The sequence below is a fragment of the Aulonocara stuartgranti genome, assembly GCF_965226115.1.
Source record: "Aulonocara stuartgranti genome assembly, chromosome: 8".
In the NCBI taxonomy this organism is placed as follows: domain Eukaryota; kingdom Metazoa; phylum Chordata; class Actinopteri; order Cichliformes; family Cichlidae; genus Aulonocara; species Aulonocara stuartgranti.
Window position 1 is genome coordinate 30,645,707 of NC_138959.1, and position 17,667 is coordinate 30,663,373.

General features: G+C 42.6%; 2 protein-coding genes across 4 annotated transcripts in view; one reads left to right on the plus strand and one right to left on the minus strand.

Moving 5' to 3' along the window:
• The window catches only part of LOC309713594 (signal transducer and activator of transcription 5B-like), a 52,797-nt gene extending 39,589 nt beyond the window's left edge, over positions 1-13,208 (plus strand). For all 3 annotated transcript variants that reach the window (XM_082545359.1, XM_082545358.1, XM_082545360.1), the window contains 6 exons: positions 4,688-4,782; positions 4,984-5,126; positions 5,400-5,555; positions 5,648-5,699; positions 6,836-6,943; positions 8,049-13,208. In XM_082545359.1, the coding sequence (XP_082401485.1) occupies positions 4,688-4,782; positions 4,984-5,126; positions 5,400-5,555; positions 5,648-5,699; positions 6,836-6,943; positions 8,049-8,172 (678 nt within the window). In that variant the 3' untranslated portion in view covers positions 8,173-13,208. The remainder of the gene's footprint in view (positions 1-4,687; positions 4,783-4,983; positions 5,127-5,399; positions 5,556-5,647; positions 5,700-6,835; positions 6,944-8,048) is intronic.
• Positions 1-17,667, minus strand: part of LOC309713046 (uncharacterized protein) — a gene marked incomplete at its 3' end in the record, with an annotated part of 462,222 nt that overhangs the window by 410,127 nt on the left and 34,428 nt on the right. The gene's annotated exons all lie outside the window — the stretch shown is intronic.

Sequence of the window (17,667 nt, forward strand, 5' to 3'; positions counted from 1 at the left end):
AAACAAAGCTGGGGCACAGAAGCAGAACCGAGTCGTATGTGTGGAGGGACAGTAACTGTGTGTATATGTAAGCATTTAAACACTGCAGAGAGTAGAATTAACAGTATTGTAGAAATTCATTTCACCGAAACAATAACGTGGCGCACAGTGTGACGCATGCACCAGTTTATTGTATTTCCAGACTTGCTTTCGGCACAATTTACAGTGCACGCTACTCTGTTTTTTGTCAGACTTGAAATAGCCGAAATACCTTCAAACTACGGAACTTCTTTGGCTCTTCCGTTCGACAATCTCTCCGGCGTTGGAACCATCATCTGTTTTCTCTTCGGTCACGCTCGGTTGATTTTTCTAGTCGGCACACTCATTTCCTCCATTACCCGCTGGCTGCTTCCCAAACAAACACACGTGCAGCTTGGCACTTGTGCTGTACGTAACAAGTCACGCGACGTGACGCTGCGGCTGTGATTGGTTCGGCTCTGCGCTACTTAATTTGGATTGGCTGACCTTTTTTTTTTTTTTTTTTTTTTGAGGACAAGAGCAGCGAGGTCTATCGCGATAGCTTAATTTCTCTATCGAGTAAAAGTTATGTCGCGATACATATCGTTATCGTTCTATCGCCCAGCTCTAGCCTATATCCTTCATAGCTTGGTTCAGTGCTGTTGCTGCCTTGGATAATAAAGATGTTTTGGGTGAGGACCGATCCAGAGAAGGATTTAGGACCAAATTAAAGTCTCCACCCACAATATACTGGCCCTCAATTGTAGCCAGTTTCATAATTAAGTTGTTAAAGAATAAAGGGTCGTCGTAGTTGGGCCCATATATATTTACCAAAGTTATCTTATTTCTGTTTATTTCACAATCTACAAGTAAGAATCTGCCATTTTTGTCCTTTTCAACTGAGTTTAGTTGAAAGTTCAGGTGTTTATTAATAAGCAGGGAGACGCCTCTTGCTTTGGAAGTATATGACGAGTAAAAAACATTGCCCACCCAGGTCTACGTAATTTTAAATGTTCAGCGTCTGTGAGGTGACTCTCCTGGATAAAAGCGACATCTACACTCTGCCTCTTTAAGGATGTCAGCATTTTCTTCCTCTTGATGGGTGAATTGATCCTCTAATATTCCAAGATATACAAGTTAGATGAACTGTAATTTAAGTTTTTTATATGAATATCCTGGACGGGTAAGTGTCATGGTATTCAACTCTGGGGATTTCTGAACACATTCCTGCTTTCCTGAGTTTCAATGTGGTGAAGCTCTGCACATGGGTATAATAGTAAGATACGGCCTAGACCAGGGAGCTGTGTGAACAGTTGTGTGAGTAAAATGTTTGGTAAGAGACCAAACATAACCCCAAAACGTTAAAATAAAACCCCTGTAATAAAACCACATTAGGTAGGTGACAGTAGTGGAGGCCCAGGCAGCTGCTAAGGTTCAAACTTCCCATATGGAAAAGAAATAGTAAAATCTTAGGTGATTACTCATGAAAGTGGCCACTTTCTCATTACTTTCATATATTGTTTTAGTAAGTATCCAAAACATACAAGTTTCATTATATAATTTTTCAAGGGATCTTATATCTGTTTTCACTCTTATATGCTTTTCATACAAGTTTCACACAAGACAGATACAAACGTTATAAGATTTATATATATCGTTTCCATATGGGTTTAGCCACTCTCAGTGAAATATTTACAGCTAAGCACTGAATTTTACAGTCAGATATAGAACATAACTGTATAAGAGACAAATAAACTGGTTGATCAAGATGTGATCACACTCATCTAGTAGGGGGTTGATATCATGATCATAAATGCTCACAAAATCTGTACTTTTATGAATTCGTACACATTATTTTAACTGACTAACGAGCAATTATTTCTATTAGTTATCTAATACCGGATAAGTTGTATCTCCAATTCGTCTGAAAAATAGAGGATGGAGAGTTTCTATGTCAATGATTGATGTAGTCTTTTCTTCCTTCATGTCGCCCCCACCCCCAAAGTTAACAGTGGAGGGCTTCTCATCTGAGAGTACCTATAAGAGCGAATTGCTTTGTTGAAATCACATTAGATCACTTTAGTCTACTGACTCGGAAGATCTTTTAGAGAGCGTTGTGCTTCGGCAGGAGTGGGGAAAACTTTGATAGATCCCTGGTGCCTGATGCGAAGCTGAGCTGGGTACATCAGCGCATATTCGATCTCCTTCTCTCGCAGCCATTTTATCGACACGGTTATGTGCGTCTCTAATGTCGTCTTTGTTTGCGCTCCGTCTCCTCAACCTGCTCAGAAAGCGCATTGAGACAGGATTCAGTTTTCGTCAGGGTTGTTTGTATGTCGGCCGTTTTTTGTTTTTTTGTTTTTGTTTTTTTTGTCAGCGTGGTTCGTGAGGTCCTCTTTAGTTTCCTTGATAGCATTGAGGTCATTCTGTGTGCACGGCGTAATCCCAGCATTACTGTGAGGCTCTGAACACTCACAATGAGTTGCAGCACAGAGCCAGAATCCTGGCACCGTGCTCACAGCACAGAGCCACCTGTGCTAATTACTTAACATCTCCCATGTGCACAAAGTAAGAAATGTTTTTACGTAGAATTTAGTGCAGTTTGTAGTAACTTCCCAGCCACAGACCTTAGTAAGGCGTATTTGTTTGAGACACTGAGGACATGGGTTGCAGGCATCGGCGCACTCTGACGTGTCTGATGTGTCGATATGTATAAAATAGCAGTTAAATGCAGGTGTTCCCCACTCTGTCCAAGGGCAGTGCTGATGGACGATGGGGGTCAAAGGTAATGGTGGTTGCTCGGCAATGAAGGTGATTCTTTTTTTTAGCTATTTATTCTAATAAATTAACGTCATTATAAATGTAATCTGTAGTTTCATGTTGCAACACACGTGTCATGGCATGCATGGGTCTGCAGACAACCCTCGTTTGTGCACAGACTTCAGCATGCTTTAAAGCAGACCTTCCCAAAGTGTGGGGCCCGCCCCCTGGGGGGGGGGGTGCGCAAAGCCATGGCAGGGGGGGCGCGGAATGAAAAGGGGGGGGGACAAAACACTTGGACACTGCTAGCACGGGCGCCTACAGAAACGCAAAGCAGGAGATGAAGCATCGCTGAATATGTTTCCAAACCAACTTCATTCTAAGCCAAAGACTAGAAGATATGGTGAAGCAAATCTGCCCTTTGATTTCACCTGCACAGGTGCCGAGGTAGGTCTCCCTGCAGGGTTGGTTTCCCTGCGTCGGGAGCAGCGCTGGGCTGTTTAAATCACGGACAAACAGGATCCCACATTCTTGATTTAGTTCACAAACACTTCTTGTAATGACTAACTACTCCTGACATTTTGGAGATATACATACTATACTATACTTTATACAGTAAAGTTACAGCGGGATACAAATAACATCAGGCTGATCCTGCCACGATTGTTCAAATCACAGACAAACAGGATCCCACAGCTGTTTATGTTTTTAACCCCTTTTGCACAGAGAGGCATTTTTTGAAAAATGTATTGATGCAATGTTGAACATTATTACTCAGGAAAAAAACAACTACAGGTAAAATAATCACACTGCCTTTGTAAATGGAGGGACAGTAACTGCGTGTAAAACCTGCAGACAGTCAGATTAACAGTATTTGGTCTCTATCTGCCATTCTGCGATTCATCTCCTGTAAACAATAACGTGGCCACAGCGTGATGTGAATAAAGGCGCATACCTTTGACGTTGCGTGATGAACTCTGTATTCCTCGTCCACACGGAAACGCAAAAAAGGATTTTTTTAAAAAAACCTCCATTTTCGGTGATTCAAAACATCGTTTACGTGGACGAAACAGCTGCGTGTTCAAAAATACCCGTGTAGGTGCGGACGCAGCGTAAAAGAGTTGGTAGTTTATTTTATTACTACCTGTAATTTATTGCAGGTTACTTTTATTTGCTTAATTATTTACTACATGTTTGAGGTGTGAAATAAACCGCAATGGAGCAAAATATGGGCGTGTGGTTGGAGGATGTGTGCGTGCGCACGTGCAGGCGGGGGGCGCGAACATTTTTCTTGAAAAGAAAGGGGGGCGCAGCAAAAAAGGTTTGGGAACCACTGCTTTAAAGTGTGCGTGCGTGCGCTTTTGTGAAAAGCTGCCTCAATCCATCATCATGATTCAAGGATACGAGGATTTTTATTATAATTTCAGCACACGTGCTCACACAAGGTGAAACACTCTCTGTTTAGAAGCCAAAACGAATGAGAACACAACCGAGCGAAATCAAAGAATAAAAGTATATTTACAGTGTAAACTACGTGTAAATAAAAGAGTTGGAGCAACAAGCTGACGGACACGTAGCTCTGGGTTTGTTTTGTTTTTGTGATTCTTGCGTGGTCTGGGCCTGGGAAGATTGTGTTTGTATTAGCACACACCCTGATGCTCTAGACCAGCATACGTCCAAATCTTCTGCTTTTGTCGAGGTGCTCACACTTTCTGGTCATCACTTAATCACGCACATTTGATTAGCAGCACCTGGTTGCTACTTGTTCTCTTACTTCCTAAGTAAAAGTGGACTTTTCCATAGTTTTAGACTGGAGAGGTTTCCTTTTTAAGGCTGCAGAGACAATCAGGAAGCAGCATCATATCATTGGAAACATAAAGGTCATAAGCAGTGTGCATATGAACCCACTGAAGAAATGTGTTTTACACAGGAAAGCTTACCTGGACGCAACTTCACCTTCTGGCAGTGGTTTGATGGAGTAGTAGAGCTTATGAAGAAACACCTGAAGCCTCACTGGAATGATGGGTAATCACTTTTATTTATGTTCCTTCTGCGAGAATCTGGAATGAAGATTTGTCTTGTATGATAGATTGAAAAATGATCTCGACTGTCAGCTTTAAACGAGCTTTGTGCTGTAGCAGAGCTGGTGGGGTGAGGGCAGCACAGTGCACTTGTGACAGTGTTTTAGTGGTGTTTTAGTGTGTGTGTAACTGTGTGTGTCCGCAGGGCCATTCTGGGCTTTGTAAACAAGCAGCAGGCACAGGACATGCTGATGTCCAAACCCAACGGCACTTTCCTGCTGCGGTTCAGCGACTCTGAGATTGGAGGCATCACCATCGCCTGGGTGGCAGAAAACCCCAACAAATCAGGTACGCAGTGGCTCTGCTTTCTGGCTCTGTTACATATACAATGCACTGCTGCCACACAAAACACACTTTCAAAAAGTCCACATGAAGCTTTTGCTCTGCTGGAGACACAGGTTGATCTTCTTCTGTCAGTCACAGCCTGTGAACTTGTCCTTGAGTGACATGTCCACACAGAAACACTCAGCGTGGCACAAAGCCCACTGATGATTATGAGACGCTGTCTCTGCGTCCGTCCTTTTGCATGCGATCACTGCAATCCTCGGTTCTTTTGTGTAGGTGAGAGGCTGGTCTGGAATCTGCTGCCTTACACAACCAAGGACTTCTCTATTCGCTCGCTGGCTGACCGCATCAGTGACCTGAACCATCTCCTGTATCTGTATCCTGACCGGCCCAAAGACGAAGTCTTCGCCAAGTACTACACCCCCCCACTTTGTATGTGTCAGCTCATTTTTAACATCGACACTTCACTGTTACCATAACACATATCTACTGTTTTATTTTATCTTTTGTTTTGTTCTTACCAGCAAAAGCAGTTGATGGATATGTGAAACCACAGATCAAACAAGTCGTGCCAGAGTAAGTGTCTCTGTGTCAAACTGCCACAGGAAATCTGCTACCTTTGTGTCAGTTTGTCACTCCCACATGTGAAGCTTTGTATCTGCACCTTTTGTTTTCCTTATTTTTGTTGAGCAGGATTAAAATTTCAAGCAGAAAACGCTACGACCCAGCAGAGTATTTCTGTGTTAGTCATAACTTTACTAGCAGCTATAAAGATCGCTAACACTATAATTTAATGTAAAACTAATCTTCTTAAACGTTCCTTTAATGCATTATGTTACTTAACTAGGTTTAAATATAAGTTATAGTTCTGCACAGTGATAGTTATGACATCATGTCTCCGTTTTCCTCACCTGCCTCCTCGCTCACTGACACCTCCGTGTTATTCCTGCCTACCTGAGGCTCTAACACATGAAACCGTGCAGAAACATCTTCATACCGTTACTTGTTGTTAATTACCTCCAGTTTAGACATGTGTCCCTGCTGTTGCTGGGCAGCTGGCAACGAGACACTGATTACATTCACCTCGTATGAGAGTTTGTTGTTTAAGTGTCCAAGCCAAACAATGTTAGATCAAAAAAAGTTGCATTAACGGCAAAATGTGACCTTAGAGCACGGTTGTCATGTTCAACAGAAGCAAGAACAGCAACACCTGAAGTTCAGGATTTCCTCAGCAGCTCACCTCAGTATCAAACTTCTTACATTAACAGCGTCCACCACAGTAAATAGGATATATGCTGACAGCTGACTGACAGCCTGCACTCACTACAGGTGAACAGCAGCTACAGTAGCTGGATTGTAGTCTGCTGACATCTAGTGGTGAAAATGTACACTGCACCAGTAACATCACTGGTTTTCTAGCTTGGCGTTAGCTTGCTGGCTGGGAAGATGGTGGAAGAGAGTTGATGTGCAGCAGCTGTTTCTTAACCATGTTGTTCTCTCTCCGTTCTCCACTCGCTCTTTTTTTGCAGTCAAAATAAGAATAATGTTGATATCTGCACTCAAAACTTATAAACACTCAACTCAATATTATCTGAATATTAACCTGAATATAAATATATTAGTAATATAAATAAAAACGAATATCATTGTAAAATGTGCTCTTTTAGTAATCCTGCAGTAGGCTAAAGTGAAGTGTGGCATGTCTCTGATAGATTCACCACCCCGAACCCTGAACCCAGTGCAGGAGCTACTGCATTCATGGACCAGACTGCTTCTCCCTCTGTGACCCACCCCAACAACTTCAACGTCTACCCTCCCATGTAAGCAGCTTTCTTTTTGCACGTGTGCATATGTTTAATAAAACTCTTATAAACATGTGAAAACACAAAATTAGTCAGAATGCCTTTGACATTTGTGCTGTGCAGTAGTACTTCATAACCTTCATAAATCCAGGAAACGTTTTGTTCTTAAGTCAGATTCACCAAGAACACTGAGGTTTGGCAGCACAGCATGTACACATGATCATTGCTTCATGCAACAAAATTCTGTGGTAAAAATCATCATGCTGATATTTAAAACAATAATATTTATAATAGATATGTAATGGATATATTATACATGATCAATATTGGCATTCAGTAAATGCATCAGGGGAAAGCTGGTGCTCAGTATCATGTCCAAAGATATTGCAACATGCAGACTGGAGCAGCCTGGGATTGAACCAACAACCTGTGTGGCAGAACCAGGCTCTGGGAGGAGCGCCATCTACAGGAAGACGGGAGAAAGACACGCTGTGGAAAAGAGCCAGTGATTAATAATGGTGATGATTAAACGCAGAGTGGCATGTAACCACGTAGTGAGTGAAAAAGGTGACTGAAGAAGAAACAGCCTACGCATAATGCAGCATAACTCAGGCAGGAGTGGAAACTGGAAGCTGGTTCCACAGAAGAGGGGCCTGAAAACTGAAGGCTCTGCCTCCCATTCTACTTTTAAATACTCTAGGAACAACAAGTAGGCCTGCAGAGCGAGAGCAAAGCGCTCTAATAGGGTGATATGGTACTACAAGGTCATTAAGATAAGATGGGGCCTGATTATTTAAGACCTTGTATGTGAGGAGCAGGATTTTGAATTCTGGATTTAACAGGAAGCTAAAACAGGAGAAATCTGCTCTCTCTTTCTAGTCCCTGTCAGGACTCTTGCTGCAGCATTTTGGATCAGCTGAAGGCGTTTCAGGGAGTTTTTAGGACATCCTGATAATAATGAATTACAGGCTGCAGCCTAGTCCAGACAGTTTGTAAACAATGCAAACTATCAATACTGGTTTTGGGTGTCTTTGTTGTCACTGCTTCATTCAGGAATGTAAACCATCCATGATGATGCTATAACATTGTTTTCCATTGACCATCTTCGCTGCTGTCCTGTCAGGGCTGACGGCATGTTGGATCCCGATGGGGACTTTGATCTCGAGGACACCATGGATGTGGCTCGTCATGTGGAGGAGCTGCTCCGCAGGCCTATGGCCAACCAGTGGAACAGCCAGCAGTCCTAAACCAGACACCCGCACCTGCGGCACACCCCGAGGTCATCTCCATCTGGAAACACTCACGCCTGCAAAACCACCTGGACTGGTTGCAGTCCAGGTGGTCGGGCAGATCTGCGTCACATTTTGTTATTCAGGTTTCTCTTTAGCTGTGTCCAAAATGAGAATACACCTGGTGTCGAATCCTTGTCTACTCGCCCAAGACTTTCTAAAGAAGTAAAGTCAATGTTACTGCCATTCAACAAGCTTTAGATCCTCTCCTGCTTCCTGTAGTTTCTCACTGCTGCTGTCTGGAGGCAGTTTGCTTCAGTTGGATTTTTATTAAAGACTGAGACGGGTCGTTCTCAGCAGAAGCTTTGCCTTTGTATGCGCACGCTGAGCATCAGGAGACGTGCACGACACAGATAACACACAGCTTAAGTCCCTTTCAGACACGCACTCACTTTTCTGTTGCATTGTGATGTTAAGGGCCGGCTCATTTACAGTAACGTCTGAATCCACACGGGCACAGCTGGAGGAATGACTCTGTGTCCTGGACCTGTTTGTTGTTGCTCGCCTGTTTCTATTTTACAGTATGATTAGACTGATGCATTTCCCAATCAGGAAGCCTGAAGCTGTCTCACACACTGATCTCACTGTGGAGAAGTTCAGCTACACCTCACTGCGTGTCTGAAAGGGCCTTAATATCACTGTGAGGAGCTCTCTCTCCCAGTACACAGGCAGTACTGGTTACTGTGACGCATAGTTAACAAATGTATTCTTTTCTGTATTACAGAGATGATTTTCTTTATTATTGTCAAGAAAAATGAGAAGATTTCCAATCAAGACTTAAAGAAAGACGATGTAACTTATTCCAAATCTTGAGTAATAGCTTAAAGTAGAAAGGGACAGCCAGAAGGAAACAAACTTGTCTCCTAGTAAGGTACCTATTTATAATTAGCTCCTGAGCTTAGCTGTGGCCTAAGCTTGAGGACAGGTTTACCCTCCTAGGACCTGCCGTCCACATATGTGGACATCACATTTTGGGTTATCTAGACCAAAATATTGAATTGTGCTGTACAGGAGCCTGATATCTACTCACGAGGACATTATACTGCTACTAATCTATCAACATTTTAAACGAATATCCTCATATGTGGCTCTCATGTTTCTTAAAAACAAAAATAAGGTAAAAAAAAAAAAAGAAATCTGGTAATTCTTTGGGGCCCGATCAATGTAAAAACAATGTGACCAAATATCAAAGAGAAATTAAAAATGCTGCTGTGGAAGAGTTCGGGTCTCACGAGGCTAAAGCTCCCTGTTGGCTCAGTGTGAGCCAGCGTCTGTGGGCCGCAGCTGTTTCAGTGTTTGGTTGAACCTGCAACAGCTGCTGTTTCTGTAACATGCTACACACCTGAGAGCAGCTGCAGACTGAACGTTAGTAAAGTGACCCTGTAGTGTGGGGTAGTTGTGGGGCTTGCTGGCACCGACTCTAAATTGTGAATGTCGATTGGTTTGTTGCATCTCTTCCCTCAGAGGTTACTTGGTCTTCCTCGAAGTCCTGACAATAAACTGTAAGAGGCGTGTTTAAAACATTTCTACCAATTCATCTGTTTCTCTGTGACGACGTTGAACCGAGCTGCCTTACAGCACAGCGCACTTAGGTGCTATCACTATAACTGCTCACTGCTTTGAATTTTGTTGTTTGTCTTCTCTCAGATGGAGTTTTATATTATAGCAATGAGATGAACACAGACAGATTTTATTTTTTATGATATTTTGTTGTTGTTTTAAATGTACAGAGTGGCCTGAGACCCCTGAGAACTTTAATGCCATTTGAATAAGAAACAGTTTGTTTACCCAAAGCTCTTCAACAGTGCAAATTTATTTGTGGTAATTTCCACTTTCATTCATATTTAAAGGGTGATAACAATTACTTTCCAAAACATCTTGTTAGCATCTCCACACCTCCAGGCTGGTGGATTTAATGACAGGACACTAGTCCAGCCTGCAGGCAGGGTTCATGTTTGGGATGCAGGTTCGGGCCATCAAGCTTTAAAGCAGCCACATGTGTTTCACAAAGTGAGCGAATAGCAGCGAGTCTTTCATGTGGACTGTATGTGTCTCTGTTTCACTTTGTGCCTCCTCATCTGCTCAGCTTGACTTTCATCAAAAGTACACCTGGCATGTATGTTAAACGATCGTGGGCGATCGTGGCTCAAGAGTTGGGCGTTCGTCTTGTAATCGGAAGGTTGCCGGTTTGAGCCCCGGCTCCGACAGTCTCGGTCGTTGTGTCCTTGGACAATACAGCCGTTGTCTGCTGGTGGTGGTCAGAGGGCCCGGTGGCGCCAGTGTCCGGCAGCCTCGCCTCTGTCAGTGCCCCAGGGTGGCTGTGGCTACAATGTAGCTGCCATCACCAGTGTGTGACTGGGTGGATGACTGGATGTGTAAAGCGCTTTGGGGTCCTTAGGACCAAGTAAAGCGCTTTACAAATACAGACCATTTACCATTTTTAAACCATCAGCAAGCAAAATGTGCTCTGTCCCGTCCATGGAAACGTCTCCCTGAGTGAACTTCATCACAGACGCTCCTGCTGCACACAAACACAGCTTCTCCACACTCTGCATTCATCAATTATAAATCAGAGAAAACAGTTGTCCATATTTCAGAGATCTGATGGCCACTGTACTGTCACACAGACGATACCGCGGTGAGTGACACAAACAACATGTTGGCTGTATGAGCTGGAGTCTCCAGCCCAACACCTTTTTCAAACTGGAGGTCTGATCACACTCAAGTCTAACCAGTGCCTTTGTCTAATTATAAACCAAGTTGTGCCATTTAGCATGGGTTTGAATAGCACTCTGGCTGTAAGATACATGTAGGCAGTCACACAGCATGTTTTCTTAAAGCTGATAAAGTTCTCACAGTGTGTGAACTGGGACTGATATCTGGAGGTGTGCACGGATCTGTTCATTGTAACAAACTCGTAGCCTTAGAGCACGTTGGCATGTTTAACTAATGACATCTGACGTTTAATCAGTGACACACATGTTAATGTGTGCTAAACGCAGCTTTCTGTGTGGAGGCCTTGAAGCCGCGTCCGAAAAAACAGCGATTCAAACTCTTTCCATGGTGGAGACGTTCTGTGTTTCTGTGGACGAAGAAAACGGACGTTTTTGTGCCGTGTCAAAGGTGTTGGTCGGCTTCTGATTGGACAGCATTTCTATGAGGGCTATTTCAGCAACTGGTACTCAGGCCTGCTCTTTACATATCTGATGTTTTCACGTGAATAGTGTTTTCAGTCCCCGTTTAAACGGTACCCATGTAGAGAGTGAAGCCACCGTAGTGATTGTTACGACCACGGCTCGTAATCACAACCATCGCAGCCGTCCTGTTAGACGACTCGTAGATTTGGGAACATTCACCGAGGACCTGAAAGCAAAGAAGGGACAAAACTTACTCTTACCTCAGTGTGTGTGTGTGTGTGTGTGTGTGTGTGAGAGATGTACTGTTTCATTATAAATTTGTGACAATGAGAAGGATGGATGGTGAAATTCTCCGACCTCTTCATACTGTTAAACTTTTCTTAGGCATATAATTTTAAATATTATCTGATGTGATGTGCGTCTCTGTACAATGATCTAAAAAGCCATAAGTAAGCTTGCACACTCATCTGAAAAGGGCTGATAGTTCTCTAATGCTTACCCACCATCACCTCGTCTAGCTGATTATTTGTAAATCGCTCCGTTTCTCACGCTGACCGATTCTTCATGTTTGTTTGTCACAGTAACTGGAGTGTTAGTGGCGTGTTAGTGGCGTGTTAGTGGCGTGGCGCTCACTGTCATTTCTCTAGCTCACTGCATCTAGAATGAGAACCCAAGAAATGTTATCCCAGTAAATATCGGACCTGTGCAGCACCCATGTGCATGCGTGCACAGTTAGTTAATCGCTGCCTTTATCGTATGATGTTTGTATAGGCTACAAGCACGCAGTCAAATGTTAGACGGACAAGCAGACGAGTCCTCAGTGTATCCACGTGTCCATCAGCCGCTGTACACGTCGCAGGAAGAAGTAAACTCCCCGTGGCGCTGGCGGGTAATCGGCAGCTGCTCCAACGTTTCGAGACTGCTCTCTGGCATGTCGTCCTTCAGTTATTATTGAATGCTCTAAAGTGTAAAAAGGTGAGTAACCCAGATGATACCGAATGCATACATGTTCCCCTGCGAGGGAAGAACGTGCAGAATGTTGTCGAGTGTAGGTGTGCGCTCCATCTTCACGCCATGTCTCCTCCACTCCCAAGTGTTTCTTCTTTCAGACCTTGTCACAGTTTATTCTCACTTCTTCCCAGGTTTCAGTCCAAACTTTAAAGAGATAAACTTTAGAGGTTTTAGAGCAGGAGAGCTTTGTGAATGCGGGCCCAGGTAGATGAACTGCCCGGATTGTTACTAAGCAGTTTTAACCGTGTGCGTAGTTTCTGTTCAGATGTTGTAGCTCTCGTATGTTGCCTTTCTCTTTCAAGCTTCAAGAACAAATTGGGTGTTTGTGGGTGTTTAAAATGTGTGGAGAGCATTCAGGCCGTCACAGGTCGCTCTTCTTGACTCGTTTGCTTTGGGTCACTGTTTCGTTGCAGCCTCTCTTCAGTTTGGACCACTGTTGCTTTATTGAAACGTCCGACTCCAGGTAGCTTTTGGGAAGTCTTCATTTTCTTTATGGGGCAACAGTGTGAGGTACGACTCGGTATGTTCAACTCGCACTGAGTCGTACCTTAGTTTGTGTTAGATTGTTATATAATTCTGCAGAAATACCGGCCACACCGAGCTGTTCTTGAAACGGTTTGAACCTCAGCCGAGTCCACGTTAGTTGGATCAGTCACGTGAGTCAGTGTGGTTGAGCCTGATCACTGATGCAACAGTCTCTCCAACATCCTGAATCAGTGTATCTGTCTGTGTGTTTGCTGGCTTCTGTTAGCTCTGTGCTCTGTCTGTTTTACTGAATTTGTCCTACAGTTTACTGGAACTTTGATGTTGGGATTGGAAATATGACAATAAACTTTTTTTAATGAATCTTTCCGTCGTGTTTTTCTGTTCTTGTCCTGGCACACATCAGAGATGTTTGTGTGCAGGTTTGATGAAATGATTTGGCCTCTTACGAGTGTTTTTTTGACCAAAATGTTTGTTGGGGAAATAAAGTGTTTGTGGCTTCTTGTTTGATTCTGTTGTGGAAAAAAATGGCAGAAACATGAGCGCAGTCACTACGAGATGGGTCACAGTCAAAAGATGAGGGCGTGGAGTAGATCTGACTGTATTTATTTGTTTTAACCAATGGCAGCAGCAAAGACATTACCATTAGATGTGTTCAAGCTTCACAGAGATCTGAAGTTCACAGAGGAGAAAGTCGCCGTGCTTTAAAACCAACACAGCCGATTTCAATGGCTCAATGACGTCCTCAACATGTCTCATGTTTCTAGAGATAACGAACTAATCACGGGATTTTTACATGCGTTTATTATGTAGACCCTTTTCAAATTTATATTCAGTACTTTGTAGTATTGGATCATGATTATTGATAAATCAATGATTTGATTTTGATTGATTTGGTTTGATTTTATTGATTAGCATTCAAATATCTCAGTGAAGACAGAACAAAGATCTGCCACAAAGCAAGAAAGCACGAGACAAGGCTAATCAAAAGGTACTGGCTGAAGCATTTGCTTATTACGCCAACCCTTTAACAAAAGATCTTTTTGCATGCAGCTCCTGTACACAGGGCTCGAAGCAAAGAATAAAACCAAGCAAAAACCAACCAAACAAACAAGAAAAAAAACTTTCCACCTTAGAGAAGTAACTACATCAAAGCAAAAGAATCAAGAGGGTTTTTTTGTTTTGTTTTTTTGGTCTTTTCATTCTTGATTTATATATTTTTCTAATACTATATTTTTACATTTTTAAAATACTTCATTTTCCTTGTTTAAAAATATGTTTAAAAATAGAACTACACCTTTTTAAATCACTGTCATAACTATTCCACAGGTTAACTCCTCTAAACACATCTCTGCTTTATATTTGTCCTCATCTTGTTTTTCTTAAAGAAATCTGTTCCCCTTAAGTCATATTGACTCTCTCTGACTTTGAACAGCTTCTGAGTACTGCGGCAAAGCAAGTTATTTTGTGCTTAATACAATACAATAACTCTTTAATGTTCCACCTCAATGGAACTTCGAGCTACACAGAAACAGAAAAAATGTAATCTATAATAATGCAATTAATTTGCACAATAAGAAGAAAGTCATTTTTAATCATGTGTTATTTAGAAATGTTACACTGCTTTTTAAATGGCACGTCACTCCTTGGTAACTGATGAAAAGCAGTTTGATGACAGATTTCAGTCCATGCATCCTCTTCCACGTATCAGGGTTTCTGTCCCAGCTGGGCGAGAGGTCCTCGTGTACAGCCTGACAGTGAGAGCGCGAGGGGTTGGTTGGATTTCAGTCACCGTGCAGCACGTCTGTGCAGGCTGACTGCACTCTTAACCAGAGATGGGCAGTAACGCGTTACTTGTAATGCGTTACTGTAATCTGATTACTTTTTTTAAGTAACGAGTAAAGTAAGGGATTACTAATGCAAAAACGGTAATTAGATTACCGTTACTTTCCCATAGGAACGCTGCGTTACTGCGTTACTAAAACCGTGATATTTTTTTTTTGCGAGAGTGTCTCATGACTGTGACGTGAGTGCGACGTTCGTGACAACAGCTGTGTGCAGATCAACAGTGGATCACATATCGAGTGCAGAGAGAGTATGAGCGTGCAGCGTTTAAAGCGTGGAAGTACTGACCTTACTTTGAGTTTGACTCCATAAAAAGTGACAAAAACATTAGTGTCCGCTGTGCGTGGGAAGAAAACTTTTTACAGCGAAAAAACCCCTAAACTTCCAACAAGCACCGAGTAGCTACGACGTAATGGGAAACTCACAGAGAAACTCGCGGATTCTTCCACTGACCGCAGCACACCTGCACCAGGGTAAACCTCCGCCTGCCCCACTCCTGCTTTACAGGTGAAAATAGAGCAACAGGACCGCTGAGACTGTGACTTTATTTATTTTCTGCTGTGTTTTACTTGCATCTATTTGAAAGACTGAGTGTAAACACACACACAAAAAAAATTATGTGCTGGAATGTGTAGAAAATAGGTTTAAATGTTAAACTAATTTCTTCCAGTGAGAGAATGTTGCATATAATTAAATTTTTGCTTGATGCATAAAGTTAAAAGATTAAAACTAATAAAACAAGTTTTAAAAAGAGACTTTTCCATTTGATTACATTTTGTATGATGGATTATGTAGAAAAAGTAGAATTGGGCTGAGAGATCTATCACTTTATCACCTACTCAGGTTGTAAATCGTGTTTTTAAAAAGTAACTAAGTAACTAAGTAATTACTTTTGAAAATAAGTAATCAGTAAAGTAACGGGATTACTTTTTTGGGGAAGTAATCGGTAATTAGTTACTGATTACTTTTTTCAAGTAACTTGACCAACACTGCTCTTAACAGGACAGGGTACCAAAGTCACTGTGTTCCACACACAGTGCCATTTATGAGGTCCTGCAGGTTTTTCCAGTTGACCAGGAGTGAAGGAGTGACCCTGCATATCAGAGCTGACATCACACAGAGAGGTCTCCTTGTCCCAGAGGTGAACATCTGTCAGGTCTCCTACAAAGGACTGTTTTGCATTGAAGCCTCCACTGCAAGTGTCTTGATCTTGACCCAGAATGATACTCGGAGAGCGGGTCAGAGTGATGCTGAAGGATTTTCCGGTCGCTGCGCTTTCCATTGACTCACATTGTTGTCATCCCGTTTGAGTTCCACGTAGCGAGTGGAGTTCCATTCAAAAAGAAATGCTGTCTTCAAAGCAACAAACACGCGTGCCTCCTGTGGAATTTTCTCACATGTGTCAATCCACATTTTCAGTTTATCTGTGATGTGTGTGGGGCGGAGTCTGACTTTGGTAACGACGGGACCATGGTAACCAACTTCAGGCGCACACTGGGATGCAGCAGACGACTGAAATGTTACCCAGACAAATGCTACTGTTAGACGTTACCCGCTGCTTCAGAGGGTTAGTTCAGCGCCGCCAGGATGTCTTTGCCTGCTGTTTGCCGACCCTCAGATTTAAATGTTTTGCTTCAAACGGTTCATTTTCTCTGTTAAACCTGTGATGAGCTTTCTATGTTGCACTGTCAATGTTCAGCATTTGAAGTACATCATTATGTCCTTTTTGTGTTTGTTTGAATCTGACGGAGATTATTTCTTTTTATTAGAATCAATAAAGAAACAAAAAAATTGTAGATAAAAATCTAAAGTGGTAACTGTAGCTTGTAAAGTGAGGAAAACCTGTTACAAATATTCTTCAAACGTCATAGCGTCCATTCTTACTCTCATTATTTTGTGCAGCACTAAAAGTACAAAGTCAGAACCTGTGTCCTCGTTACCTTCAGTCACCGGCTCGCTCACCTTGGTGCTGAGCATAAGCTGTGCAGACTGAGGTCAGCAACAACAGCAGCTCCTCCATCGTCTCCTGCTGTTGGACAGTCGGACAAGATTTGCTTTTGTTGGAGAAAATTTGGAGACTAAAAAAAGTCTGAACTGATTCTGAGCAGTTACAACAAGTCAAATGACTCAGTTCACCAAGAGATTCCCTGATATGGACCAGAGCTGCACAAGTGTTTGTGTGTGGTTAGCTGTTTGTGTGTACTTGTGTTACTGTCATAGTGACACGTTGTGGCTGCTCGACCTGCTTTTGGGATCAAAAGTCATGGCTGCACAACAATCAGTCTTTTCAGGTAAGACAGATGCTGTGCTCGTCCCCACGTCGGAGTTATCCCCAAACTTTTTGTTACATCAGTCATGATGAGAGAAAGCAAAACTACGAGGTATGAGTCATATTTGAGGTGACAGATCGAAGTAAAGACTCTTATTCATTTACTCGTCTGTGCCTTCCCTCTGTAACCTCTCTCCCTCTCCTGATTGGCTCCTGACTGTCTGACACGCCCTCTTTTCACCTCCACAAGTAAGGTGAGTTAATTTTGATCCTCTCCAGAGTTCATACGACTTATTTCTTTTTAAATGGACGACTTCAAATCTGACCTTGTTTTCTCTTTCAGAGTTGAGCTGTCCATGTGTGTCTGTGTTAAGTACACAACGAGCTGAGGTCAAACAACACTGGAGAATCATTGATGGCTGTGTGATGATAACAAACCTTTGAACAGTGATAGTAACTGAGTGTTAGCCTGCTGGCGGTTGATAAAGTTACGCTTGTTTCATAAGCTAACCAGCATATGTTAGCCTCCTAGTATCACCAAGCTAAGACGTCAACCAGCTGAACTTTACTGAAAAAACAAGCAGCACTAGCTGGCAGCTCATGTTCTGAAAGATATCATGGTCAAATATGGATCACCTTACTCTGTGGAAGGAAATGATTCTGCTGTGTTTGAACTTGAGTCGATTACATTTAGACGATATTCATACA